General features: G+C 49.8%; 1 protein-coding gene and 1 long non-coding RNA gene across 2 annotated transcripts in view; one reads left to right on the plus strand and one right to left on the minus strand.

The window, feature by feature from the left end:
• EPAS1 (endothelial PAS domain protein 1) overlaps window positions 1-27,106 on the plus strand; it is an 82,489-nt gene that overhangs the window by 40,834 nt on the left and 14,549 nt on the right. The window contains exons 2-6 of the mRNA XM_045787918.2: window positions 5,725-5,915; window positions 14,189-14,340; window positions 14,754-14,838; window positions 18,273-18,391; window positions 18,481-18,686. Coding sequence (XP_045643874.1) covers window positions 5,725-5,915; window positions 14,189-14,340; window positions 14,754-14,838; window positions 18,273-18,391; window positions 18,481-18,686 — 753 coding nt within the window. The remainder of the gene's footprint in view (window positions 1-5,724; window positions 5,916-14,188; window positions 14,341-14,753; window positions 14,839-18,272; window positions 18,392-18,480; window positions 18,687-27,106) is intronic.
• Window positions 1,470-6,905, minus strand: LOC148109631 (uncharacterized). Its single transcript, XR_015725164.1, has 3 exons — window positions 6,415-6,905; window positions 3,822-4,047; window positions 1,470-1,753 (listed from the first exon to the last, which is right to left on the minus strand). It is a non-coding gene; the product is annotated as an uncharacterized LOC148109631 (long non-coding RNA).

Below are 27,106 nucleotides of genomic sequence, written 5' to 3' on the forward strand. Positions count from 1 at the left end.
AATCCCTGGGTGTGGGGGCCCAGCCGTTCCTCCTGTTCTCTGGGACCCGATGCTGGTGGGTTCCCTCCCTTCGGGCAGCCCTTGTGCAGCGGCCATACAGCCTCACGGAAGAGTCACGAGACCCCCCTCCCGGTGACATTTGACGTTCATTTCCTCTACTCACACCCTCCTGTGAATTGGCACCAGCTTAGAATTTCACCACCAACCCGTAGACTGGTTCAGGCTGGCTTCATTTGCTTCAGTCTCCCCCTGCCTGCTGAAATCCATTCTGCTTGTAGGCCAGTTAACCTTATAGGGTTAACAGGGCTAGTGTCACGGTACCCTGGTGGCCCACAGGCATTAGGCACGGAGTCCCGCTCCTGCTGAAGGTCAGGAGAGAATAGTTAATTAAGGAACCAGCCCCACTGGTGCAGCCAGAGACATCCTGGGGGCCCACACCAGGCTGTGTTCACCTGGAAGTCAGCAACCAGGATCGTCTTGACCAAGAGCTCACAATGGTTTGATTATTGACTTAAGCCAAGCCTGGAGCCATGACCCAGAAGAGAAGGAGACATTTGTAAGATAACAAAGCTCTGGACACAGAGGTCTTTGCTGGCTGAGTTGTGGCCTATACCCACTGGAGTTTGAGATCAGTTTTGCTTTCTCTTCTGACTAGCTGCCTGGTACTTAAGGGGTTGCTTCCCCTTAGTCAGGATCAAATGTTTCAGAGTGTGAGTTTCCACCTTGGGGAGGGTAAGTATAAACTTATAGATATTAACACGTCAAAGAAAAGGACAGAATTGTGTTCCCCACCTGCAGTGTGGAGAGGAACATTCCTACAGGCGGGACCTGCAGCCTTCAGGGAGTCACCTCGAGCACACCCCCTCTCTCCACACCGCAGCCCCACAGTGATGGAGGCTGCTTCCCTCTCAGGCCCGCAGCACTGACCCCTGCTTCCTCCCGCACCCCATGCAAACTCCCATAGTGCCTCTTTATCCTACTGCTGAGTTTCCAGGTCTTTTTCCAAGCTGAGTGGGTACTCACTTAAGGACAGAGAATCTTTATATCGCTGTGGCCTTTTCAAATGTTAACCCTCCCCTTCTCCCCATAGTGTCCGTGAGCATCCCATTCGTGGGCAAGTATCTATCACGGCCTACAGCATGTCAAAGGTGTGCAATGAACAGCAGTTTCCTTGCTGCCAATGGGAAGATCTTTGATCTTGGACCCGGAAGAAGTCAGTTTGAGAAAATGCCCTTGATCAAGTTACTGAATCTCTCTAAATCTCTGCCTCCTCATCTATTAAGTGGGGATAATAGTTCCTATCCCTCGGGGTTGTTACAAGAAACAAATGAGTTAGCACATACAGGGGGGAAACGTGGATTCTGACCCTCAAGCGATGGAAGGGCGTTCTGTGTCCTTCTGGGATCAGCTGAAATCCTGCCTCCCTGGGTAGCTTTCCGTGACCTTGCTCAGACTGACTCGTTTCTTATCTTAACCATGTAGGCTGTTTATTGCCCAAACGTATTTCCGTGGTTAAAGGAGGTGTTTCAGGTTGTTGGCTCTCTATCAAGACTGCATAGCCCTCACAAGCAGGGTGCACTGTATCCGCTGTGCAGTTGCGCGAGGCCCAGCAGGGAGTTCGGTCAATGCTTCTGGGTCTGCAGGAGGACACCGTTAGCCAGGGCCACACTGATGTTGTGTGTTCCATACAAATACTGTGCGGGACCACCCTGTGGTTGCAGGAGAGCCACCAAGAAAGACAGGAGTAGGCATTCTGTAGAAAGAGCAATTTGGAGTAAGAAATAAATTTGAGTCTTCTTCTGATGATTTGGAAAACTTAAACCCCTGTTTTACGAGAAACCAGAGAATTCTAATGTGCCGTGCCTGGAATCGTCATTGAAAAAAATTGCTGGTCTATTGCAGGTAGTTCTAAGACCTATCCAGGGAAAGAAAATCAAGTGCAGGTATTTTAGGAAATGAAGCCTTACTGGCCTAAGAAGGTTCAGCAATTTAACGCAAACTCGTCAAGATAGGCCTGACCCCCAGTTACACCTCCAGTCCTGGGACAGCGTTGATTTGACGATGAGGAACAGCTGTTATGGCCAAACTCTGAGTGTGACTGACATTCAGATTTGCCAGATGTCATGATTGTTTTCATCTGTGGAGAGCTTTCCAGTACGTCCAACCCTTGCACACTCATCTCCTTTGATCCTGACAAATAAGACATGGGTCTCTCCCATTTTACACACCAGGATATCGGGGCACTGAGAATGTATTTTCTTGCCCAAATCAGAAGGTTAGATAGCCCTGTGGCCAGTGTATCAAGCACACCAGTCCTCCTGACTTCTAGCCTCCTTTTCTACTTGCTAAGAGGCCCAACCTGTGGTAAACTGCGTGAGGACGTAGGCTGTGTATGCAGCAATTAGGAAGGTCTTACCTTCACACTTGGCGTTAATTATGCTGCTTCTTCAGTGTTGCTAATTAAATGAGAGCAGTGTTACACATTTTTGTTCTTCCAGGAGTCAACATTAGACAGATATCTCTGGGCTGTGTCAAGGTTAACTAGATAATCTAATTAAAGTCATGCTAGCCCCAGAGTGCAACTGTAAAAACAAGGTAGCTAAAATGGAGCTCATGGCTTTTAAAACAAGAGGCTGCATGAGATTCTCAGTCTTTTTCTAAATGTTAAGATGTTGTGGTTTATTTCTTGCTAACACCGCTATCTCCTGGGGCTAAGCAGTGGAAAAAGTATTGGCCTAGGAAGAAATGGGTTCTAGCCCTCACTCTGCCCCTGATTAGCTGGATTGCCCTAGGTGAGTAACGTCGCCTTGGCTGGCCTCAGTTTCCAGATCTGTGAAATGGGGGCAAGAGCAATGCCTGTCTTGCCCATCCACATGCAGGTTGTGAAGATGGACTTGGACACAGAGCACCCATGTGTCTCAGAACTTCTAAGTGTCTGCTCACTGACTGCATGCTCTCCAAGGCAAGCAGGCATTGACTTTGTGACCTGCGGCAAGTTACACATCACATTTGAGCCTCTGTTTCCACATGTGTAAATTGTGCCCTCAGCACCTGCCATATTGTCATTAGGATTATAATGTCATATATGTAAGGTCCTTGGTGTAGTGTTGAAGCACAAAGGCAGGTGGGAACAAACGTCTGCATGGTGGAGGGAACACAGTAGGACCCAAGTCTCAAACGCCGTTGCCAGACAGAGTATCAACTCCAGACTGCGTTCCCCACCCGCCCTGGCTCTTCCTCTCTGCCTTGTCTGTTCTTGCACTCCAAGGAAGGGGCAGTAGCAAAGGGAAACTGTGTGCCTGTAGACGTTGGCATTCATGTCACAGCCTGTGCTGGGGATCCTTTCTGCCCAGGATCACTTCTCTAGATGCCCTGATGACTAGTCATGTGCTGATGATGCTTTTGTCGGGGAGCACGAGTTGGTGCTAGAGAAAGAATCCAGCATCTCGGGGACGCTGGCTTTCCCTTACCTGCTGTCATGACAGACAGGCATGAAGTGTACAGTTTTAGTGTCCTGTCCCCTCCCAGCCTCCTTTCCTGTGCCAGGACGTCTGCAAGCCTTGAACAACTGTTTTCACTCCCTCCAGGGTCAGAGGTCAAGATTCAAATGCAAATAGGGGGGACTCCTATACAAACTACTGTTAAAGCCTGGGATGTGGGAGCAAGCTGGTCCCTAAGGGCTGACTCTGAGACAGAGTGCAGATGGTGGGGTACAGTTGGTATGGGCCAGGGTTCAGAGAATGGACGTGGGGGGAGCAGAGGAAACAGGAGTTCGGGAAAGGGAACAGCAAAGGAGAGGGGACAGGAGAAAACAGTTTTACCCATTTCACAGGTTTTCTGAAGGTTCTCTCTGCCCATCAACAGCCGCTGGATGTTCTCCCCACAGTCTGAGTGTATGACGTGCAGTCCATCCAGGGAGCTGGACGGTCTGTTCTTTAAACATGTTGTAAAGTGAAGCAGTGCCTCTGCCCCAAATCTTGAGGGGTTCGAGAGGCGCATCAACATTCCGTGAATCCCCAAATACCAATCTTCTGGCCAGATAATAGGCTGCAAAACCAAACAGAAGGGGAAGTCGTGGCTGGCTTTGGAAATCTCAAAAGGGAGGACAGAGAGAGCAAGCTGGAGCTGGTTGGAGGAGGCCTTGAGAGCCGTGAATGGCATTGGACGGTTTATTAAAAAATATATTTAAAAAAAAAACACAAAACTTGTTTATTAAACAAGAAATACAGGTTATTTATAGAAACACAAGAAAATACGACAAGTACTTAAAAAAAAAAAAAGAGTAATAATCCCCCCAGCCTCAGTGATGGATAAAAGCCTGGATTCTGGAACCCACCCGCCTGGTGTAAAGCCACTTCCCCACTAACCTGCGCGAGGGCTGCAGGTGAATTACCTCGCCTCTGTGCGTCTGTTTCTTCATCTGTCAATCAGGGATAACAATAATAGTACTTCCAGGGGCAGTTGTGAGAATTCCAGAAGCTAATGTAGTAGCTCCTGGAATACAGTAAGCACTATGTGTGTGACAGCTGGAAGAATGGTAGTTATTTTTATCTTACTCTATTTCTAGACTTTTTCCTATGTAGTCTATAAGAAGTATTGTGTAGAACACCTATGTTTCTATGAAAATAGGTTACTTTATACTCTTCAGTAACGTTTTTACTCTCATCATTTTTTTCATGGGCAGATTTGTTATTAGTATTAGCTAACATTGATTGCTTACAGTTGGGTAAACCCATGGTCAGGAGTTTACATAAATTATCCTATCCAATCCTCATACTCACTCTGTGGGATGAGTAACTATTATTACCATTCTACAGATGAGAAAACAGAGTCTGTGCAGTTTAAATAGTTGACGTGTACATAGCTGGCAAGCGGAGAAGTTAGAATTTCAATCCAGGCAGGCTGGCTTTTGAACTTGCCTGTGTTAGGACTTAACATAGCCTTTATGAGAAGATTTAGGATTTCTTTAAGATGTCCTGCAAGAGGCAGGTTTGGGTGTGCGTCATCTTTCCTTCTGTCCCGCAGAGAAGAGGAAAATGAGAGTGAGACAGGCTGCTAACTGACGCCAGGACGAGAGAGAAAACGTGTTCGCGCTCGTTCCTTTTTAACCCTTGCTGGCTGGGCTCTGTGGGACACCAGACTGACAGATGTCTGGCTGACTGTTTCTTCTTGGGCTTGGGCTCTAATGGCATTTCCAGTTTTTACTGTGGCGATCACTGTCTGATACAAAATGGGACCTAAAGTCCAGTCCTGGGCTCCATGTTTTCTAAGGGCATTTCATCCAAAAAGAGAGCCTTGAAGCAGTTTTTCAGTGTGTTTTCGAGGGCCTTTGACACAGCCACCCGCGCAAGTGGTCACAGCCTCCTCCCACTTCCCTCGCCGTCCCGGGGTCCCCACCCCAGTCCTCAGATAACCCGGGACCAAGTCCAGGCATTGCCAGTTGGTTCGTCGGCAAGTGTGCTCCAAACCCCCGCATGCGAAGCCCTGGTCTGGGCAGCACAGGAGTGCGAGAGGAGGCAGGCAGTCAGAAGCACAAACACACGCGAACGCAGGGCTGCCGGCGTACAGCAGAGCTGCGTGTGCTCGGACGACAGGTGTGAGCCGCATCAGCTCAGCGGGAGGGTCTGGCTGCACCAAGGGTTGGGGCCCTGGGGATGTCTTGACTAGGGGCATGAGAGGATGACAGTGACATTTCAGGGACTAACCCCTCCTCTCTGAATTCAGGAGTAGCTCGGAGAGGAGGAAGGAGAAGTCCCGGGATGCCGCCAGGTGCCGGCGGAGCAAGGAGACGGAGGTCTTCTACGAGCTGGCCCATGAGCTGCCCCTGCCGCACAGCGTGAGCTCCCACCTGGACAAAGCGTCCATCATGCGGCTGGCCATCAGCTTCCTGCGCACGCACAAGCTCCTGTCCTCAGGTGAGGCCGGCAGTCCCCCCGACCAGCGCGTGCTTACCCACGGGAGGCTCCCGGCAGTGCGGGAGCGGGGAGGCCCCCGGGAAGGCCTCTGCAGAACCTCTGTCTCCACGGAGGCCACCACTGGGGCTTCGTTCCTTCGTACGGAACCCCTCCTTTCCAGCGATGACCTTTACAATGACTACGGCCACAGGGTGGAGAGCAGGGACGGGACCGAGGGAGCGCATGGGCACCCAGAAGCTGAGGAGGGCAGCAAGGGCCGGGGGAGCAGGGGGCGCTTTCGCCAGCTCCCACTTGCCCAGCCGGCCTCCAGATCTGCACTCCCCTCCAGAGCGTATCTTTAGGAAGCACTTTCGTGCTTATCTGCCAGCTACCTTCTCCAGAAGGACAGCAGTGTGCCCGTGCACTCTTTTCCCTCTTTACTAGCCAGCGTGCCAGACACATCGTGTGGTGTCTCTGCTCTTGGTTTCCTCGCCTGTAAAAAGGGGTTAAAAGCACTTACCACACAGGGCATCTGTGAGAAGGAGAGGAGGTGAAGTCTACCGCACGTGACCTGGCCACACTCCTTCACACGGCAGAGTCCTTGAGGGATCACGGCCTCCCCACAGAACCAGTTAATTCTCACCCTCCCTGGTATCACTGCAACTCTCAAGTTCACAAAACTTTTTTTTTTTTTTTCACCTCAGAGTTCACTATCTTCAAAAAACCATTTCCTGTTACTCTTGACCAGAAAGAGGCAGCCTGGGGAGTTTTCCAGTTTCAGATCCTATGTGACAGTCCCGTCTGGTGTGTCAGTTTCACAAGGAAACTGGGCGGCAGGCAGTGCCTCTCCCCACGCGGCCGAGGCACTGCGGGTGGCAGCGTCCCAGTCGGGGAGCCCGAGGGAAGCAGGCAGGCAGGGGAAGGTCCTTTTGTGCTTGGTTCTCAGTTTTCCTGAGTGAGCCTGGTGCCTTGGAGCTGGTTGACTCTGCCATCCTGTTATGAAGCGGCTATTCTGGGAAAGAAAGCCGGAGTGGGGGGAATCCAGTGCGAGGCGGGGAGGTCGGACCAGCGTGTGCTATTCTGGGCCCTGGAGCACAGGAAGGATATGGGGAAAGAAAGACCTTCAGAAAATAGGATGACAGCTCTGGGTCCAAGACTTGGAGGGCTTACCCTGTACTGCAAATCCAAAGACTCTCAGAAAAGAGCAGGCAGGAGGGAGAGAACCAAGGGCAAAGACACACTCTATAAATACGTTCAAAGACACAATGCCAGGGAATGGCAGATTTGTCATAGATGCGACTGAAGGAGGGAACAGTGGCCTGCAGACACCATCAGAGGGCACATGTGTACCTCTTTCCTTAAAGAGGCTTCTCTTTCTGGACAGGTGAGGGCAGTGTCTGGTGGTGTTGGAATCCTCTTTACATGTACAAAGAGCTTGCAGTGGAGGACTGAAGGAATAGACAGAGACCCTCTCCCCACACTCAGAAGGATCTCTTCAACTTCCTTGTTGATACTTGAAATTCTACTCTTAGACATGAATGCCTTTGGGTACATCATTCTTCCTTCCAGCACAAGCCCCATTCCTCCACCAACAGAGATCCCAAAAGGAGTAATTTATGTGTCCTGAGACACCTCTCTGGTTGAATTTGGACTTGTAGAACATTGGAAAATGATGAAAAGTGAGGTACAAAAATGTTAAGGTTGCTCAAAATCGCACACTTAGCACATGGCAAATTTGCACCTGGAATGCAAGTCCTTTTGGATCTGCCTTTGTGAGAAAGACAGGCATGGGAGGGCAGGAGCATTCTGCAGACCCAGTCAGGCAAAAATGTTGATGAGGGCTCAGTGTGGGGGGGAAGTGGGGGTTCTTCCTTGGCAAGAGAATCAAAGTTGAGCAGAGGCACCTGGGGGCCAGCCTGGAGCAGTCGGGTGCAGAGATGTCCTCACACGTTTAGTGGGTTGTCTCTATCCTTTCTCTTGGAGCACGGCATTCATTTCCATGCTCTCTCCCACATAATCATCCTTCTCAGTGGTTCAGAGGCTGGCTTGGAGAGGCCTGTGAATCAGAGGCTGGGTCCCCTGCGCATGTCTGCCTGCCTGTGCCCGCGTGAGCCTCCCCCCCCCCCCCCCCCCGTGCTAGCCCCACCCCGGGAGATAGGACTACAGCGAGACAGCACACATCCCCGCTCGGGAGCTGTTGCAAGTTGCGGGCACAAGCTGCCTGCCCTCTGGCTGGGCTTGGCCCCAGCCTGACCAGAGCCTCAGCATGTCCGCTCTGGTTCTCTCTGTCCGGAAAGAAATGACAGAAAAGGATAAGAAGTACCTATATTTGGCCCTCTGGTTCTGATGTCCTTGACAGAGCCGTTCTCATAAAACGCGCATTATCCAGGGACGAGGAGGAGGTGGACGGCTTCTCAGTGCCCCCTTTCTCTGCCTTCTCTTCCGGTCCTCCGGCATGTTCTTTAGACCAACTGTGGAAATCATTTTCAGGAATTGCATGTGAGGTGGAGTCCTTTTATTTTTTTTTTCTTCAATCACATTTTGCTTTTTCAAAACACGCAATCCAGTGGAAAGGAGTACAGGATTTGTGCGCAGATAGGCCCACACTGGAACCTCAGCTGGACGGCCTTCTTTACAAGTTTGTGAGAATCTCTTCACTACCTTTGAGCTCTACTTTCTCGTCCACACAAGAGCGATACCAGTACTACCCTTGCAGTGCTATTTGAAGTTGGAGAGAAGTGGCTAGAAAAGCCCTTATCCTCTTGCCTGCCACATCTGAGGCTCTCCGTAAGTGAGAGCTTAGAAATAAAAGTTATGATGAACAAGCAAATTGATTTATACTAAGCATAGGCTTCTGGAGAAATGATGTCAGCGGGAACCCAGTGAAAACACACTCTCGCACTGTCTTCTTACCCACCTTTCAGCAGTGCCTATCAAAATGCAGAGTAGCCAAGTTTTTCCAAGTCAAAACAAACCACAGATTCATCACTGAAGCATTTCTAACAAAGGTGAGCACCAGGGTTGGCTGACTTTAAAATAGGAAATAGCTGGTTGCATACCTCAGAGTTCAAAAGGCTAAAAAAGACCAGGTTTTGCTTTAGAAAAGTTTCTTCTTTACTTAGTAACATGCTTGCCTTTGATTTTCACAGTAGGCTGTTCTGTGTGGGAACGTTGGAGAGGAAATCTCAGCGCTGAGAAATTCAGGCTGGGAGTCGGGGCAGCCGATTGAGATTCGTATCACAGGAAGCAAACTGAAACAATAGCTTTATGATATTAGCTTCCACGCTGGGCCGAGAACAGAACACACTCTGACGGGAACATCAGTGGAAATACCGCTTGATTGTCTTAAATCCTCTTTCAAGATGAGCCGCACAAACCCTGACCAAATGAGGGTCACTTCTGCATTCAGAGGGCATTAGGCAGCAGTAAATACGCAAAATTAGTTTTTCACTACAAAATTGATTTTTGGTTTCCCCACACTCAGAGGCGGTGAAATCAAATTGATTTTACACGATTGTTAGAGGTCATTGTGTAGCAAGTTCTCAAAAGAGAAGTGTCAGGTTTATTATTGATGCATTGGCATGAATGAATCGATTCATTCATGCTTTGTCCCACTCACCTTCCAAATCAAGGCCTTTTTTGGTCCTGTTTGGAGAAGAGAAGCAGATTCATGCTAGGATGTTAATGGCTGGAAGCAGCTAATTTACAGTCTCTTCCAGAGATACTGACCTTGTTCAGATCACTTCCTTAACTTAAACCAAAAACGTCTGGTCAGTCAGCAGGTGTTTGCTGACCCCAGCCCTGTGCTTCATCTTATGAAGGGTATACAAAGAGGTAACATAGGATAATAGGTTATGTAAAGAACCAAGGAATGAATCTCTAATGGTGGACTTTCCAGGCCCTATGGGAGGCCAGCAAGATCAGATGAAACACACTGTCTTCTGCCAAAGATGGGAGGGTAGCCCAAGCCTACTGCCAGGTAATGGTAGTGGGGGTCTATGGGCCTCGGAAAGCTGGAGTGAGGAATCGGTTTTCAAAAGAAAGCCTCTGTCACGATGCCTAAATCGTGACTGAACCAGGAAGATCACATCCACGTGGTTTTAAGAATTGTCAGAGCAGTCCTGGAACTTGTCAGAGGGGGAAACAAAGAGGGAAGGTGACCCTCTGCTGGAATAAAGACGGATCCTGACCAGCAGGGCCTTCTCACCGTCTGGTCTCAGAAACCTGGTCTGGAGCGTCTCCCCTGCCACCCTGCCACCCTGCCTGCTCACCCCAGACTCCCGGCTCCCGCTGCCCTTGGGGTCCCGCCCCACATGGGTGGTGCTGCCTGAAGGAAATGAGCGGTGCTCCGGAAAAAGTGCTCCGAAACCTCAGCCCGCGCATATCCTGGCTGTGGGGAGTCGTCATCAAAGCCTGTTTACTGGGGCTATTTTTAGCATTAAAGAATCTTGTTGTGCTCCCCAGGCTGAGCACGCTTGGTCTTAGCACAGTGCCTCTGATTCCGATGGCCCGCCCCTCTTCCGGGGGGTTGGACTCTGAAGGGTCCTGGGAAACAAGTAACTGAGACCTAGAGCCCACGGAGATTTAGGGACCCCACAGGGGGCTTCTCGAGCACCTGCTGTGGGCTCCTCTTTATTTAGCACCAAGGGTTTCTTCTGACTTGCTGTGTAATCTTATTGTGGTCTATCTTTGTCTTCCCCACTGGTCTGTAGATTCCTTGAGTGAAAAGATGGCTCTTACACCCTTCAGTATCCCTGATTCTCCCTAGGACGGGATTGAGCACACAGGGACAGTTGTTGACAGATGGCCTGACTGATTTCCTGCCTTGTGCCCAGCGCAGGGCAGACACACAGTAGGCGTAGCGAATAGGTGACTTTTCTATGTGCCCGACACTGAGTCAGCGATTGATGATGCCGTAGGGAAGACCTGATGCTCTCAAGAAAGAGCAGGAGAAGAGGCAGACCAGCTTTCAGCAGAGGGTGACAGGCATGCGCCCCGGCCCCTAGGGTGAGGGTCTGCCTCCGGCCCTGCCCTTTTCACCCGCAGCCCCAAGCTGACAGCGAGCTGGCCAGGTTCCTTCAGAATTCCCCAGGAGGAAAAGCAGGTGTTGCAGGAGCAAAAGTTCCATAGAGGAAAGAGGCCAGGTTGTCCCAGGGGTCCCTTGGGGCCAGCCCGCTGGCTTCCTGGTCCTCCAGCCATTGGGACTTCAGTTCCAAGATGTTCTGTTTCCATTCATGACCCCTGAGCGCCCCTCTCCCTTCCTCCCACAGGCCGGCTGGCCAGCTGCTCTTGCCAATTCGCCACCTCCTGGAAGCAAGTGTACTGGGCACGAATGGAAACCAGTTTGGCTGGGTTGGAACTGTTAAAAACAGGAAATTTTAAGCAGAACTATTTCCTCTGGGCCTAGTTAACCCAAATAGGGTTGTCTTGGGATTACACCAGATTTTGATGTCAGTGTTGCCACTGAGATCAAAGAAATTGAAGAGAAAAAAAAAATCTTCTCAGTAGGCCAGAGCTCACAGGGCTTTGCTGTCTAGAGAAGGTGGCCACCTATCTGGTGTGATTTAATGGCGCTGGAAACCTCTCCTCACCCATCCCCACAATATGTCACCACCTGCCTAAACAGTTGGATTTTCCCAGCATTAAGGGTCACTCGTAGGACCTTGAGTTATGGCAGTGGTTCTCAACCTGTAGTCCTAGCACCATCCGCATCACCTGGGCACTTGTCAGAAAAGCAGATTCTCGGCCCTCATCTGGAACCTACTGCATCAGGGACTCTGGGGAAGGGCTCGTCCAAGGCCAGCTTCCCGAGCCTGTGACCTATGCAGTCCCACAGGGCTCCGTGCTCAGAGGGGCCCTGGACATGGTTAAAGTTTTCAACAAGAGGTCCCACGTGTCCCACCGGGGCCCACGAGTTATGTAGTAGCCCCCGGCCTCGAAATCCTTGCTTTAGCAAGCCCGGCAGGGGATGCTGGTACACGCTCAACTGTGAAATCACTGAGTCACATCATCATCTCTCCTAAAGCCCCTATTTAAATACGGCCGTTAGCTCGAGCACCAACGTTGGCAGTGGCCACACCCCCACCTAGAACTCGGACTCGTCATCGTCAGTTCAGCTGACTAGTTAGTTGGCAGAAACCCTAAGCAGGAATCAGGTGTGGGTACGTGTGTGGTATAAGGCCATCCCCTGATGGTCTGCCTTCCCAGAAGCTAGCTAGGGTGTGAAGAGGAAAGAATCTCCCTCCTTTGTTCTACCATTTTAGCAAAACAGAAGGGAAGTCACCAGGATACCACTCTCTGTAGCCCAACTCTCGGTTCTAAAGGAGAGCCCATCCCTGGATGGGCCTGCTGTGTTCCTCTGTGACTCCGGCACATTTGCTGATCCGGTGTCCCGAAGGTGGCTGGTCCCCAGTGGTGCCACTGAAGCCCCTTGGTAGAAACATCTCCTAATTTGGATTTGTTCTTCTGGAGGAATAGCAGCAGATAGCCCAGAGCTTAAATTTAGGGGCTCGAGGGAAAAGAGAACCAAATAAACCTGGCGCCCTCGCAGAGAGGCCCTTGGACCTCATCTCACAGTATCCGTGTGCTCTTTGCCAAGTGGCCCAAAGATCTAACTGCGTTTTACATTCCCTAGAACAGTCTCAAGTTGGAAGACGCAGTTTAGTTCAGTAAGTATTAACTTTTATAAAGGACAGATTACTCTCTGATCCCCTTGTTCTATAAATTAAATGAGGTCTACTTGGCGTGACGTTTGTACTGGATGAATGCAAATTTTTGTAAGTAAAGGTATGTTTGGAGTTAAATAATACAGTAGGAAAAGCAGGGCCAAAATAAAGTCTGTAGCCTGGGGACAACAGCCGAGGGCCTGGGGCCTGAGAACTTTGGGACGAGAGCTGAGTCTACATTTTGTCTGCTACTCTGCAGCTAGCAGAAGTGTACTTGAAAGACCAGGGCTACTCACAGTGGTTGGCTGGGGGGGTTGCTTCCCCAGGTTGCCCCCAGCAGCTGCTTCTCCAGCCTGCCATGAGTGCAGGGGTGTCCTCATGCGGTTCTTGCCCCTCTGGTCTTCACTGTCTCTCTCCAAACCATCCGCATGCCATTGCCATGTGATTCTCCCAAAAGCAGTGCTCTGAGATGCCGTTGCTCCAGGACGCCGCACCCACCTCAACGGCCCAATGACTAAGTCTGGGAAATGGAGCCTCCTCTTTGGCCAGATGGGTATCTTCTTAGTTCCCAGGGAGGGAGCTTGCTCCAGGCTCTACCACCTCCATATTTGCCCAGTGTCTGCCCAACCCAACCTGGTCCAGAAAGTTCTTTTGCTTTATAGAATGAGTGCCTGTTTTTCATGAACCTCTTCAAATGCCCTTTTTGTGGAACAGATGTCTCTGACCACCTCAAAGTGACCCCGTCTTCCTCTGAACCCATGAGCACTTACTGTCTACACTCCTCTTTGGTCACCCAGCTCTGTTGCCACTGAGCTTTTACTTAGATTTGCGTCTCTGTGTGCTGCACGTCCCCTGTCTAGACTTTGAGCAACTTTAGGGCAGTAGTAGTATCCTAGAGGGAGCAGAAGGGAAGAAAAAGCACAGTGACTGGTGGTGCTTTTGGGCATTTTAAATGTTTATCTAATCCTTATGACTCAAAAAAATGGAAATTTTTATTTCCATTGGGCTGATGTGGAAACTGATGTTCAAAGAGGTCATTAGCCAAAGTCATAGTCTAATAAGAGGAATAGAACCTATGTCTGTTTGACTCCTAAGCCCATAAATGGTTAGGAGTGTAGCTGTGGATTCAGCTGCCTGAGCCTGCTAATCAGTCTTTACAGCCTCTGGCAAATGACCGACTGCGTCTCTCTAAGCCTCATCTATAAGATGAGACAAAAATAGTACCTACCTCACAGGCATTGTAGATGTTATACGGTACGTTCAGTGCGGTACCTCATGTGCAGTCATTGCTCCATGTACGTTAGCAGTGAAGGTTATGGTTCCTAGTGCTACTGTGACTGCCGTCACATCCATGACACCTGCTGTCACCATTATCCCTAGGCCCAGAAGTATGCTGCCACGACAGCCTCACCACCTGCAGAGCCCCATCAGGGTGTCGTCTGCATAGTGGTGCTAACCAAACACCAGCTGCTTGGGCATGTGGTAGACCCTTAGATGGTTGGCAGTGTGCATTTCCAGAAAAGTCCACATAATGCCCTTGAGGCATCTCTGGCAGATGTTCATCTGAGCCAGTCACTTCTGCCTTAGTACCACATTCGTGTAGGCCATCCGACCCCCCTCTCTTTCCAGTTTGCTCTGAAAATGAGTCTGAAGCCGAAGCTAATCAACAGATGGACAACTTGTACCTGAAAGCATTGGAGGGCTTCATTGCCGTGGTGACCCAAGATGGCGACATGATCTTTCTGTCGGAAAACATCAGCAAGTTCATGGGACTCACACAGGTGACATTCTCGTCTGGCTTTTTGCAAAAGGGGAAAATATTTCCATTTAGGGGTAGAAATGAGTGGAGGGTTCTGGTCACACTTCTCCTGACCTCTCCCTGCCTGTGCCCACCCCGCTCCTTCTGACCTCAGGCTACAAGCCTCAGGAACACAATCCCGGCCCCTGGTGTTGGGGTAGGCCTTGCTGGTGGGCAGCTCTGTTGGCTGATTAACAGACCAAGCCTTGGGAATCGAGTCTCTGCCATCAGTGGCAGTCCTTTGTTACGTCCGCATGTCTGTGGGCAGCACTGCATTGGGATGCAAAGGACCTCCTTCAGTGTGCTCCCCATCCCAGCCTGGAAGGTGACTCAGCTGCCTCTTGGAGCCTTCTTCAGCAGCAGGAATAAAGAAGCCCAACCTTGTTTTTGAAACAGGTGGAGCTAACAGGACACAGTATCTTTGACTTCACTCATCCCTGTGACCATGAGGAGATTCGTGAGAACCTGAGTCTCAAAAGTGGTAAAGTATTCTTCACTGTGTGTTTCCTTCCTTCTTACACCCTGAGAGGGGCTCTGCATTCCCTTTGTCTACAAATGTGGGGGTGATGGATCGGGGTCATCATGATCCAGGAAAAAACTGGCATCCATAAAAGATCCCTCAGAGTTTGCAGCATGAGATGGAGGGCACTGGAAGGACTTGCTACTCAGAACTGTCTCCAGCTGGCCCTTCAGGGTGCCTGATGCCATGCTAGGCAGGCAGTCCTCTGACTTAGGACACTGTCTCCAGCAGGTCTCACCGCCTGAGAGGCCAGCGTCTCTGCCAAATGGCACCACCCAAACCAGTACTCGCCTATGCCCGAATGTTCACGAAACCGATCTCTCTTGTCTACCATTATGGAACAAACCACCCAAAACATGGTGGCTTAAGTGACCATTTTATTACCCATCATGATTCTGTGGGTTTCGTGGGCTCTTCTCTTGCTCCCTGTGCTATCAGCTGGGCTGCTGTCGTCTGGGGGCCGTACTAAGTGGAATGACTAGGATGGCTCCCCCGCACCTCTTGGACCTTATGGCCAGTAGCTGGGAGCTCAGTGGGTGGCAGGGCTGATCGCTCTCTCACTCCATGGAATCCCAGAGCCCCTCCCTCTCCAGACCTCTGACACGTCCGCTCAGGGTTCCCAAAGTGCAGAAGTAGAAGCTGCCAGACTTTCTGAAGGCTGAGTCCGGACACTGGCCCAGTGTCACTCTGCCCATTTCTGTTGTTAGAGGGAGTTACAAGTCAGCCCCTGCTCAGCATGGGAGGCAAGTACACAAGGCCATGCATATCAGAAGGCACGCATGACTCATTGGGGCCACCTTTGGAGCCCAGATACCCTGGGAGCCAAGGAATGAATCTGGTCCCCTGATAATAAGACCCACAGGTCATTTTTGATGGAGAAGAGATGGAGAAGATCTCATATACTGTGCCCTACCTGTGGGGGTATATCCCCCAGATGCCTGTGGTTGGAAGAGCCCACATAAGCAGAAAGCACTTTGCAATGACTGTCAGAGCTCCTTCTTCCATCTCTTGTCACTGGGGCCCTTCAGGCAAAGGCTTGGATGAGGGTATTGTCAAGAGGACTGAAGCTTTGAGAGGCAGCAAGTCTCCGTGACTTTCACAGTCCCTTCTGAACCAGAGATTCCAGCACCATCCTGGGCAGATTGTGCCCATGTCTGTCCATCTCCTTTTACATCTCTCACCTGTCACTACCGTGGGTCGCGTGCTTGTCCAGCCTGAATGACTGAGGCCGAGGCACCAAGCCTGCAAGGCTGGGCTCTTGTTACTGCACACGCAGATGAAGCAGGTGCTCGGCAGGCCTGCTTCCATCCTGGGGACAGACTGAGCCCACGGAGTGCGGCATTACAGCCCCCTCCCCACCCGGAGCTCGCACCCAGCCCCTCTGCTCTCCCACCTCGAGGCCGCAGGCCACCTGGCTCCTAGAGTTCACAGGCTGGAGAGCGTTCCACAGGGCTGGTCAGTGTCTTCCATGTGCTGCTAAGAAATCTCGTCTGCTGCTATGAGGCAGGGGCCATCAGACTTTCTGAATCTCTTTCTAAAGCACATGCTAGAAACCTTCCAAAATCAAAAAGCCTCTTCTTCTCTACTCAGAAACTCTTCGGCCCTTCGGTTCTCAGTCTAAGTTCAGCCACTGACCTGGTCTCAGTCCAACCATGAGACCTGAACCAGGTCACTGCGTTGCCTTGTTCCTCAGAACCTCTCCTTTTAGATGAATGGTATTGGACCAGGCAAAGTCTAGGACCTTACAGCTCTCAAGTACCATGATTCATAGCATGATTCTACTCTATTTATCTGAGTAGAACATTAGGTCTCTTGGTCCATATGTCAAGGACTCGGGATCAAACTCTATGAATCAGCCAATCCTCATTGAAGGCACTGGCCTGAGTGGACTCATGATCTAGAAGCAAAGGGTTAGTGTGAATGCCGAGAGGAAGATAAGACCATGAGGCAGATTGTGGAAGGCTTTGAAGGCCGGGTGGAGGGCCTCGAACTTTATCCTATAGACAGAGAGGAGCTTTTGAAAATTTTTTGAGCCAGAGTGAGATAATCTGACTGGAGCTATGTTTAGAAAGATTAATCAAATGGCAGAATGGGGAGAATCTTGAGGTTGGCAAGTTAGGCCACAACAGTAACCCATGCCATAGCCACAAACGAGTCTCTCCAGCCCACTTACTCCCAGCACCTGAACTGGTCCTGAGGGTAGGTCCAGACCCTGGGATACAAAAATATCTCCTGATATGTAAACCCCACCTGTGAAAATTAAAATTGGAAGGAACATCATTAAGTTTTGGAGAGATGGTTTTATCATCATGATGGAGAAATGTTCTTTCTTAAAAAAAAAAAAAAAGATTCACTTTCTCACTTTCATTCTCTTATTCAGCAGGCTCTCCTCTCGAGATGTTTATGATAGGTTCAGAGATGCCAAAAGTCATTTGACACAGCTTTTTGGGGATACATCTTTCAAATAAATCGTGGCCGTCTAGAGGTTTATGGAGGGGTGTGACGATTTGAAAAAAAAGTCTCTGGCTTGTTCTGTGATGCTGGCCAGGGGGCAGGAGTGTACCTGGGAAGGTCCAGGCTGGAGATGGTGGTGGTGGAGGCAGAATTCGGGTATGGACGAGGGGTCTCCCCCGGCACTTACTGCATTCGTCACTGTTTTTTGGAACGTGGGAAAAGCTCTGCGGGAGCGGGCATCTGGAGACCGTGAGGAAGGAGGCTGTGTCATTCGTCTTGGTGATTTATTTAATTCTGGCTGAGAAAGGATCTCAGCCATGTTGAGTTCATCCTCAAAGCGAACTTGTGCAGCAAACCCAGGAGGCTTGGGCCAGCGGTCTGTCGTGAGCCTTGACACAGGTCACTTTAGGGAGAGAGCGGATGGTGCGGTGTCCCGAGTGCAACTGTGGTGGGTTGAAAATAAGGTTCACGTTCGTGAGGGACAGGACTGCAGACAAAACAGGGGTGTCCGAGAGACCTTTCTAATCTGAGAGGTTTATCCCCTTGAGGAGACGGTGGTCTCAGCCACACTGTCCCTGGGACTTCCTGCTAGGGAACACGGGCCTGCCCCAGGAGAGACGTGCCCGATTACAGCTTCCAGTCCCTCGTTGCCTCGCCACCGCGAAGTGAGCACTGACTATATGCTAGATGCAGGGGAAACAAAACAGGGGAACAGCCCTCAGGACCTTAGACTCCAGCTGGGGAGACAAGCCGGAGATGAGAAAACGTTAGTCCGCAGGCCGAGGTGACGCTCAGCTTTCGTGGCAGGCCGCGGAGCTCAGGGAGCAGATCCTCGGCAAATACACACAACACGTGACCCAGAAAAATGGCACCGGGGCGCCTCTTCTGAACGTAAACGTAAAACCGCAGTCCAGCGGTGCGCTCTACTCTTCCCTGTCCAGGCTCTGGTTTCGGGAAGAAAAGCAAAGACCTGTCCACAGAGCGGGACTTCTTCATGAGGATGAAGTGCACGGTCACCAACAGAGGCCGGACCGTCAACCTCAAGTCAGCCACCTGGAAGGTAGGATGACATCGGGCCTGGGTTGGAGTCCCCTCCCCCGAGACCATGTTCTTTGGCCCCGTGCCTGACCCTCCATGGCTGGTCTCCAGGTCCTGCACTGCACTGGCCAGGTGAAGGTGTACAACAACTGCCCCCCTCACAGTGGCCTCTGCAGCTACAAGGAGCCCTTGCTGTCCTGCCTCATCATCATGTGCGAGCCCATCCAGCACCCGTCACACATGGACATCCCCCTGGACAGCAAGACCTTCCTCAGCCGCCACAGCATGGACATGAAGTTCACCTACTGTGACGACAGGTGGGGGCCCGGGAGTGTGTGTGCCGTAGCTGGGCTGTCTCACGTGTGTGTGTGTGTGTGTGCGGTTGTGCCTATGGGAAAGGTATGGGTCTGGGGCATGGGTATTGCATTGCTGGGTACACGTTTGTGGACGTGTGTCACTGCGTCATCCCATCAGTGTGTCTGAGGGGCTCCTGGTACCATATTTGGTGGTTCCCTGTTGAGGCAGCGTCAGCGGCTGACGGCAGAGCTGTTCTGCTGTGTAGCTCATTACTGATTGCGGTGGTGTGTACCCAGCCCTCCACATATGTGTCAGGCTCCTGAAGAAATTTCCAGGCCAGTCTCCATTCCCAGGAGACCGGAGTCTAGCAATCCGCCTCAGCACTCGCAATTCAGAGGCCAGCTGGGAGCTTCGGGGTCTGGCCTGGAAATGGCCCCACGGCTGCCTGGCTTCCACTGTTCCCTTCCGTGCGTGAGCTCTTCCCTCAGCCTTCGCTCCTTCTCTGTCACCTCCACTCCAGCCACCGCTCAGCCTAATTTTGAAGTCTTTTTGATAAAGGAAGCTAAGCTAGATTCTGACCCCCAAAACCACAATTCTCCTGTGGGAGAGTGATGTGGTTCAAAGTATCAACTCTGGTGAGATGGCCTAAGTTCAAGTTCAATAGGAAATGTTTGGTATGAGTGGTTATTCTCACTACAAGTTGTTGATTATAAAGTTGTAGAAAGAGTACGTAAGAGTGCATATGCCCCTTCTTAGAATTGGCCTCCGCTCGAGGCAAAGTCAAAGGACTTTGGTGAAAGGATCCTTGAGTCATTCCTGTCCCCCCATTTGACCACCATGATGCCAGGACCCAGGCTCTTAGAGGCAGCAGGTCATTCTCTAAGTAGAAAGAAGTGCTCTAACTTCATAGGGAGAAAATGTCACATATGAAGACTTTTGTCCTGGAACTCTCACACAGCATTGATTACAGGGCTTGATAGTGGTGTTACTGGGATCAGGATGAAGACTGGAGATAAAGATTGTCCCAAAGGCAGGCACTGGAGAAATCCACGCTGTGTGGAAGGTCGTTTCTCAGATGGAGGCTTTGTGTTCAAATGAACACTGTGGGCAGAAGACACACTTCTGTAATGTGCGCCCCTCTCTAGGCTCTCGAGATGGCACGGGAAATGCCACTGTGCAGCCCACGGGTGCTGCTCGAGGATGGGGCGCCGCTGTGGATGCCCTCGCCACCCAGCCCGGAGCACCGGCTGAAGTGCGGGGGACGGTGTGAGCCCCCCTGAGTGAAGCCCATCCCTCACTTGACCCCACAAGCACTGGGAAGACCCTGCCGTCCAAGGAAAGAACTCACCATCTCTAGCTCATAGTAGGGATTTTTTTTTTTAAGCTTAACACGTTGATCCTTGTTAAATTTAGGGAAGAAAATAATTCTCTGGGAAGAGTAATCTGAGGTTGTCCTCCATTCGTTACCTTGCTTTGAATGAGTTTCAGGTCATTTCCTGAAAGCAACGCTGCTTGGGATAGAAGAGGGGACAAAACCAGGAGGAATTGTCCCACCAGTGGCAGAAGAGGAAGCGGCCGCAGAACAGGGAGACCCCCGCGCGGACTGCTTGTGTCCTCTGGCTCAGAGCTGGTTGGCAGAGTCGATACTGGCTTGGAGGAACCTGTGATTTAGGGCTTTGTGACTCAGAGTGTGGAGGGCGATACTGCGTCTCAGTGCTGCTGGACACATTGCATTTTCAGCAAAATCTTGCCTTTCAAGAAACCTAATTACATGGCCCGAACTCGGAGTTCAGTGGCGCTGGAGGGGTGAGTGTACAGGCGCTGAAACACGCAGAATGCTGTGCCTCACGGAAGTTGTGTTTAATCGGTTAGCAGATTAGCTAACAAGGGCACGGACATGGCTTAGACAGTTTATAAAGTGACTATTTTAAGGCCTTAAGCCCTAAGTGCTATTTCTCTATTGCTTTGATGAAGACTGGGATTTTTTTGGTTTTGGTAGCTTGTTTTGTTTTCACTCTTTCATTAGAACGGGGCAAGGTGTGCACGCACACCCATGCACGCATGCGCCCTCTCTTTCTCTCTCTCTCCCCCGCCCCCCCCGTCTCTCTGTCTCCTTAATACCCTTCCAAGACCAATGCTTCAAAAACCAACACTACATACGATAGCTAATGGGGAGGGAGTGCTTTCCATTTTCCGTTAAACCTAGGAATTCACTCGATTTGATGACATGTAACACACATTGCAGGATGATGGTTTCCCACAAGAGGATAATTCTCCCATAAGGAAAACTGAAAGAATCTGATGAAAATAGAAGGCAATTGGAATCCACAAAATCATTTTAAAGCCAGTTTAGGACTTTTTCTTTGATATATGAAGACCACAGACAGAATTAAAAAAAGGGAGGGGTGAAAGAGAAAAGGGAAGGGAGACTGGAGAGAGAAGAGGGAAATAAAACAGAAGAGAGGAAAGCAGGCTGTGACCCTGCATTTGAACTCTTGGGTTCTCAGAGTCACTGGAAGCTGGAACAACAGGTCTGAAGCATCTGGGGATAAGGAATGGCACACGGATGGCTCAGAGTGCATTTGTCCCACTCCTCGTAATAAAGGGTCAGAGGACGGCCTCGGAGTAATTATCTAAAACATAGTAAACATCTTAAAAGTTAAATTCTATGACACTTCACGTCTGTCACATTTACGTGGATGTGGTTGACGGCTCTTAACGAGGGGAGCAATGCGGGGCAAGGCTAAAGGAGGATGTCCTGCTTACCACTGTGATCGATGGTGAGCTGTCTCCATTTATGACTCACACAGAGCCCTTCTACTCCCTTTCCTAAAGTACTGAGCAGCCCGTGAACAAACGTATTTACTGAGCACGTGCTACGTACCTCGTTAATCCTGTGCCAGAGACTATTCTATCAAAGACGTAAAAGAGCTTTTTCCTGATCTCCAAGAGTTTAGATAGTGATACACCTGCCACTTAAGGAACCACAGTGAATGGTACAAAATAGAGCATTCCTTTCCCTGGAAGGGGGGAAAGAGGTTATTCCCAAATCGTTTAACTCTAAAATGAGGTGGTTCTTAAATTCATGTGGAGGTGCCACCTAGTGGCGAAAGAGAGTCACTGTGAAGGGAGCCAGGCATGGGGAGGACGGGGCGGCTGTGTGATTCACGTAATCCCACTGTGATTTTGTCATTTGTAGGAGTCTTCATGTATCTGAGAAAAAAATTATCCAAGCAGATTGTATAGATAGGATCAGTACCAATAGGGAGAAAACAGTATCACCGTTCACAGTGAAAATTTCAGATTAACAAAGAGGGTCGTGTAATCTTTACAGTTAAAGAAGCTGAAGGCAACCCTGTTTCGCCATTGGATTAAGGCCACATAGGGCACGCTCATACCAGAGGTTTAATAAATTGGATAGTTAAGATGCCTGCATTTCAAATTCTGTGGTTCAGATTTATGATGAATTCTTATATAAAGAAGTCGGGAAGAGTACAGATAATAATGAGAGAAGAGGGGGATCATAAAGAGAAGGTCACTGAAGAAAATTAGAGCCATGAGTTATAAGATACATACAATCAAAACACCTGGAAGGCAAGAGTTTTGAAATCTGGGAAGAAGATAGGCTAACTTCAGGCAAATTAGTAGTAAAAGATTATATAATCTCATTGCATAACGAGATACATTTAATAAATTATTTTTATTGTACTTTTTTTTAGAGGACGGGTGGTATTTTAAAATTTGGAGTGATATTTCAGATTAATACATTACATGTACTTTTTAGTTTCCCATATAGGATATCCTAAATATTTTTGCAGACCTACACTTTATTAGCTTTTCTGCACACATCTTATATGAGAGGGTAGAGCGAATTTCTCTAAATCCCTGAGTTAGAAGAAACTCTAAGTGCTCTCCTTGTGCGTCTGTGTCTCCTCCAAAGACAGTGTTCCGAAATCAACCCAGAGTTTGAGCACATATATAAGAAATGCTTAAATATTGTCCTGTCTAGTCTGTTCCAAATACTCCTGGAAGAGGCAGCTCTACAAATTCTCTTTGCAATTTAATCCACCTCATAATTCAAAAATCATTCCTTCTACGTGATCTGTTCCTCTCTTGCTACAATTCAAGGCAAGCTTCTTCTTCCTGCATGTGGGTCTCAAGGTGATACAAGGCCGCTGTGGCATTTGGTGGCACTCAGAGCAGGGTCAGTCCAGGATTGAGCCAGGGCAGCCTTCCTAGGTATAAAGTACCTGCAACACCTGTAACACGCCTGTAACACGTCACCCTGACAAGATGAAAATGGATTGTCCCTACAGAGCTGGTCGTATAGATTTCACATACCCACATAGCATCTGAGGAAAACCCAGGGCTTAAGTACTGCTGTTTAAAGCAAGCCAGCTCTGCGTAAGATTTCATTAAAGCAAAAGGCATCGCAAGCTGAGCGAGTGAGTAGTCTGGATCTGATTAAGGAGGTGCCGTGCCCAGGCTTATTAGCACCTATAGAAACCAAAATGAGCTGAACCAGGTGGTTGCCCGGGAGAGGCCATCGCCAGAAGGGTGGAAGGAAAAGAAAGCGGACTTTAATATAAGCACCGTTTATCAGCAAATGCGTTCTTTGAAAAACAAATAGGTGGCTACAAAGTCCTTAAAACTTTTATCCTCTTAAATAGTTTAAAACACTCTCTAGCCATCTTGTTTACGTGCTTAATTGACTTAGCAAGTCCTTCACGGGTGTTGGGAGCAGGGGTGACAACGAAGCCAGACCTCCTTTGACTGCAGGCAACGGCGTCGGCAGTCAGCGAGCTCGCGGCCAGGTCCCGCGTGCACCTGCGCTTTGGCAGTCTCCTGGGAAGAGGGGCGCACTGTCTTAGCTGGGCCTTTGCTGGACTCCCTCGGCCCCTTGAGGCAAGGGCACGGACACTGTAGCCGAGAGAACCGTTTCCTTCCTGGCACTGGGGCACAGGGAGGCCATGCTGAAAAGAGCCTCTTAAGCACTAAGGGTAAAGGACAGTTGGCGGACGATGAGTAACGTTATGAAGACATCTCTAATTCTGAAGTCCAAAGCCCGGTGGTCGGACCCGCATATTTACTCGGTGTGACGCTTCAGAATATAATGACCTTTTTCCTCTATATTTTCTGTTCTCTTCCTCTTCCGTCTCTCTCTGCCTCCTACAGCCGACCTGTCTACATCTCTCTCCTCACCTCGTCCTTGATCTCTTTCTTCTTCTACTTCACTGTTACAGAGTGACCTCTATTCTCGCTTCTGAAATCTGGTAAATGAAGCCCTTTTACATTTCTCACTTCTCAGAAACAGAACAGCCCTACTGAGTTGACTTTAAATTTATGGGTGACCCCAGACTGATTTTTTTTTTCCAGTGAGTCAGGGCTCTTAATTAGAAAGAAAGAAAAAAAATTCCCTGCCCCTGATGGAGAGAGCAGATGAAACTGTGTTATCACTGCCCAGCTCCGCAGGCTTCTCTGGGACCCGGGGAGATTAGCAGGGAAGGCCCTTCTGTGCTGTGGGAACTGACCCTATAAGCAAGCTGGGTTCATTGCCTCCCCACTGGCGTCTGCGTGCCTGCGGATGGAGGCGAATGACCATTAGCTTCAAGTTGGGGTTTCCTGGCTTTGTGAAGTTTGACAACTCAAACGTTCTTCAATTGTGTTCGGGGTATGTGTATTTCCCAGTTTTTATAGTGGTCTGTTTAAAGGAATGGAGAAGGAGCCATTAAATATTTATTTTAGTTGACAAGATAAATGGAGGCCACTCCTGGGAAGCGAGCTGGCGATTCTGAAATCTAGGCTTGTTTGTCCACTTCCAAAACATGCCCATTGTGTGCCTTTGAATGCATGGTGCAGTAATTAGATTTTAAAGATGTTTTATTATGAGGCTGATTATAATAAACATTTACTTTGAACATTTTAAAGATTCTAATCTTGAAGCAAAAGTTCATTTCTTCAGGGAGTGGTACCGTATCTTGTCCAGAATAGCCTCACTTTGGACGGTCTCTAGAAAATTCTAGCCCTACCCAGGAACAGAAGCAATATATCTGGCAAATCAGCAAGCCTGGTAACAGCCAGCCCGCTGGTTCAATTCCTATTCCCAGGCTTAAGCTCGAAAGGCACTGGACCTGACAGGAAAATTATTTGGTTGTAGGGAAGGAAGGGCCAGGACTGTTCTACTGTCTCCTTGCTCTGCTCCAGTCTCGGCCATTGGGCACCAGCCCTGGGATCAGGCTGCCAAGGAACATATCTGTTGCCGACGAGTTCAGAGACCTCTCTGCTCTGGGCCAAGTGAGGGGACAGGTCTTCCTGGTCTGAGATCAGCAGGCTGGAACAAGTGAACTCCTGGAATCTCGCTGGAAATCTCCACCAGGCTGAATCAGCTAGGCCTCAGCTGCTCAGCCCCTTTGGGCTACCCCTTGTTTGACAAAAGCTTTCACCCCTAAATCTCACTGAGGCAGAGAATTTTTCTCTTCGCTGACCATGCCAACACCAGGCATAGCTTCCAAGATGAAGGAAGGATGGACTAAATATCTGAACATCACGAGGGGTCCTGCTGAGAGCTGTGTGCGTGCATGTGTGTGTGTGTGTGTGTGTGTGCACGCGCACACGCACGCACTCATGCACTGACATGCATTGGCACAGTTAATCACGTTCTGGGAGAGAAAGTAAAGCTTTATTGCCCAGATCCCTTAGCCGTGCTGGGGGAGGCAGGGCTCTGGTTGTACCTTGGGTCCCTAAGAGAGAATCAACCCACCGGTCAGCCACTCAAGTATTTACTGGGTACCTATTAGAGGGAAGGCCAAAGGAGAAAGTGGTCCCTGAATTTAGGGGTTGGCAGCCTAGGATGTGGGTAATTCTCTGTTATATGGGTTTGCCTATTAGGGCTTCATGAGAGGGAGACACCGCTGAGGGCTGGGGGAATGACAGAGGGCTCCGTGGGCCAGGCTGTGAGCTAGCCTTGCAGTCATCAGAGCTTGGAGAAGAGGGGCGAAGAGAAGACATCAAGGCTCTGTAGCAAGAATGGGTTTGCCGGGTGTGGGGAACTTTGAGGGGAGTGGTCTGCCAGGTTGCAGGATGTAAGACATGCTGCAGGATAGCCAAAATCACATTGCGTGGAAGCTGGAGACCAGATTCCGGAGGGTCCTGGAAGTTAGGCAGACTGTATTTACTCTGGGTCGTGGTAACGATAGTGGTCGATAGTGGTTGATAATAGGGAAAGCTGTAGATGCTTCAGAGGGGCAGGGCAAGAAGGAAGTAGGATTTCCATCCTATTTTAGGATGATTTATGCTGGCAGACATATGCAGAGGCCCTTTGGCCCTTTGGAGCAGGGAGAGAATAGAGACAGGAAACCAAGGAGCCCCTGCTCCTGCTCTCTGCTTTTGCTTTCCCCTCTGTGTTGTTAATTTCCAGCATGGATAAGGGACGAGGCTGGACTCAGAAGTCATGCATTCTGAAATAGAGCTCATAATCGTAAGAGTATAGCATCACTTCTGACTTGTGGTAGTCCAAGTAAACAAGACAATGAGCCCATTAGAAAAACTGCCAGAGACAGTCAAGCTTACCAGAAATGATATTTAGGTGTGATGTGGGAAAGTGACTAAACTGGTGGTTCTTGGGTGGGGCTTCTTTATTTTAATGATTCTGGTACAGAGCAAAGAGTCCTGAGTGTTCAGTGATCCTTCATGGTTCTCCACATTTGTCTGTTTTCTGCCCACTTCCCATGAAACCCAGACACGTTACAGGATGAAGAAAGGGACACTTGGGACAGCCGAGCCCTGTCGTTTCAGAGCTGCCCATTTATCAGAGTGTAATGACGAGGCACATTTCTAATACCTTGATTTTATATTTCTTCCTCTCAGCACTTCCTGCACATCCCCCTTTCCTTGAAATGGGGAGGAGCAGGTAAAGTACTATGGAAGGCAAGCCCCATGTCCAAGAAGTACCTGGGGTCACCAGGCAGGACCTGAGGAAAAGTACTCAGAGGAATGAAGATCAAACACAGGGCGGGCTCTCCTGCCTGCGTTCCTCCCCACTTGCTGCCTACCACACAGAGGCCGACTCCACACTCCTCCCCGCAGAGGCCACACCCTTTTCACTTTTCATTTATATCACCCAGGAGTAACATAAGCTCGATCTGGTAATCCGGAGCCCTGGCTTTCATTCTTGTTCCGTCCCCGGACACTCGTGTGGACAGCAACTGGACTGACTGCTCTCCCTGGATCTCCCTCTTTGGCAAAAACCGGGAGGTGGAGGGTGTGAGAGCCCCTTCCAGGGGTTGTTGGGAGACTGGGTGTATGTGTATATTGGAGGTGGGGGATAGGGAATCCCCTGACTCTCCAAACGTGATTTCAGGAAGTGCAGGAAGAGCGGAGGTTGGGTGGAGCCATAACTGCAGATTGGCCACCATGTTTTTTTAACTTGGATGAATGGGAT

The sequence above is a fragment of the Ursus americanus genome, chromosome 7 (genome assembly GCF_024610735.1).
Source record: "Ursus americanus isolate L20-20 chromosome 7, mUrsAme1.1.p, whole genome shotgun sequence".
Taxonomy (NCBI): Eukaryota; Metazoa; Chordata; class Mammalia; order Carnivora; family Ursidae; genus Ursus; species Ursus americanus.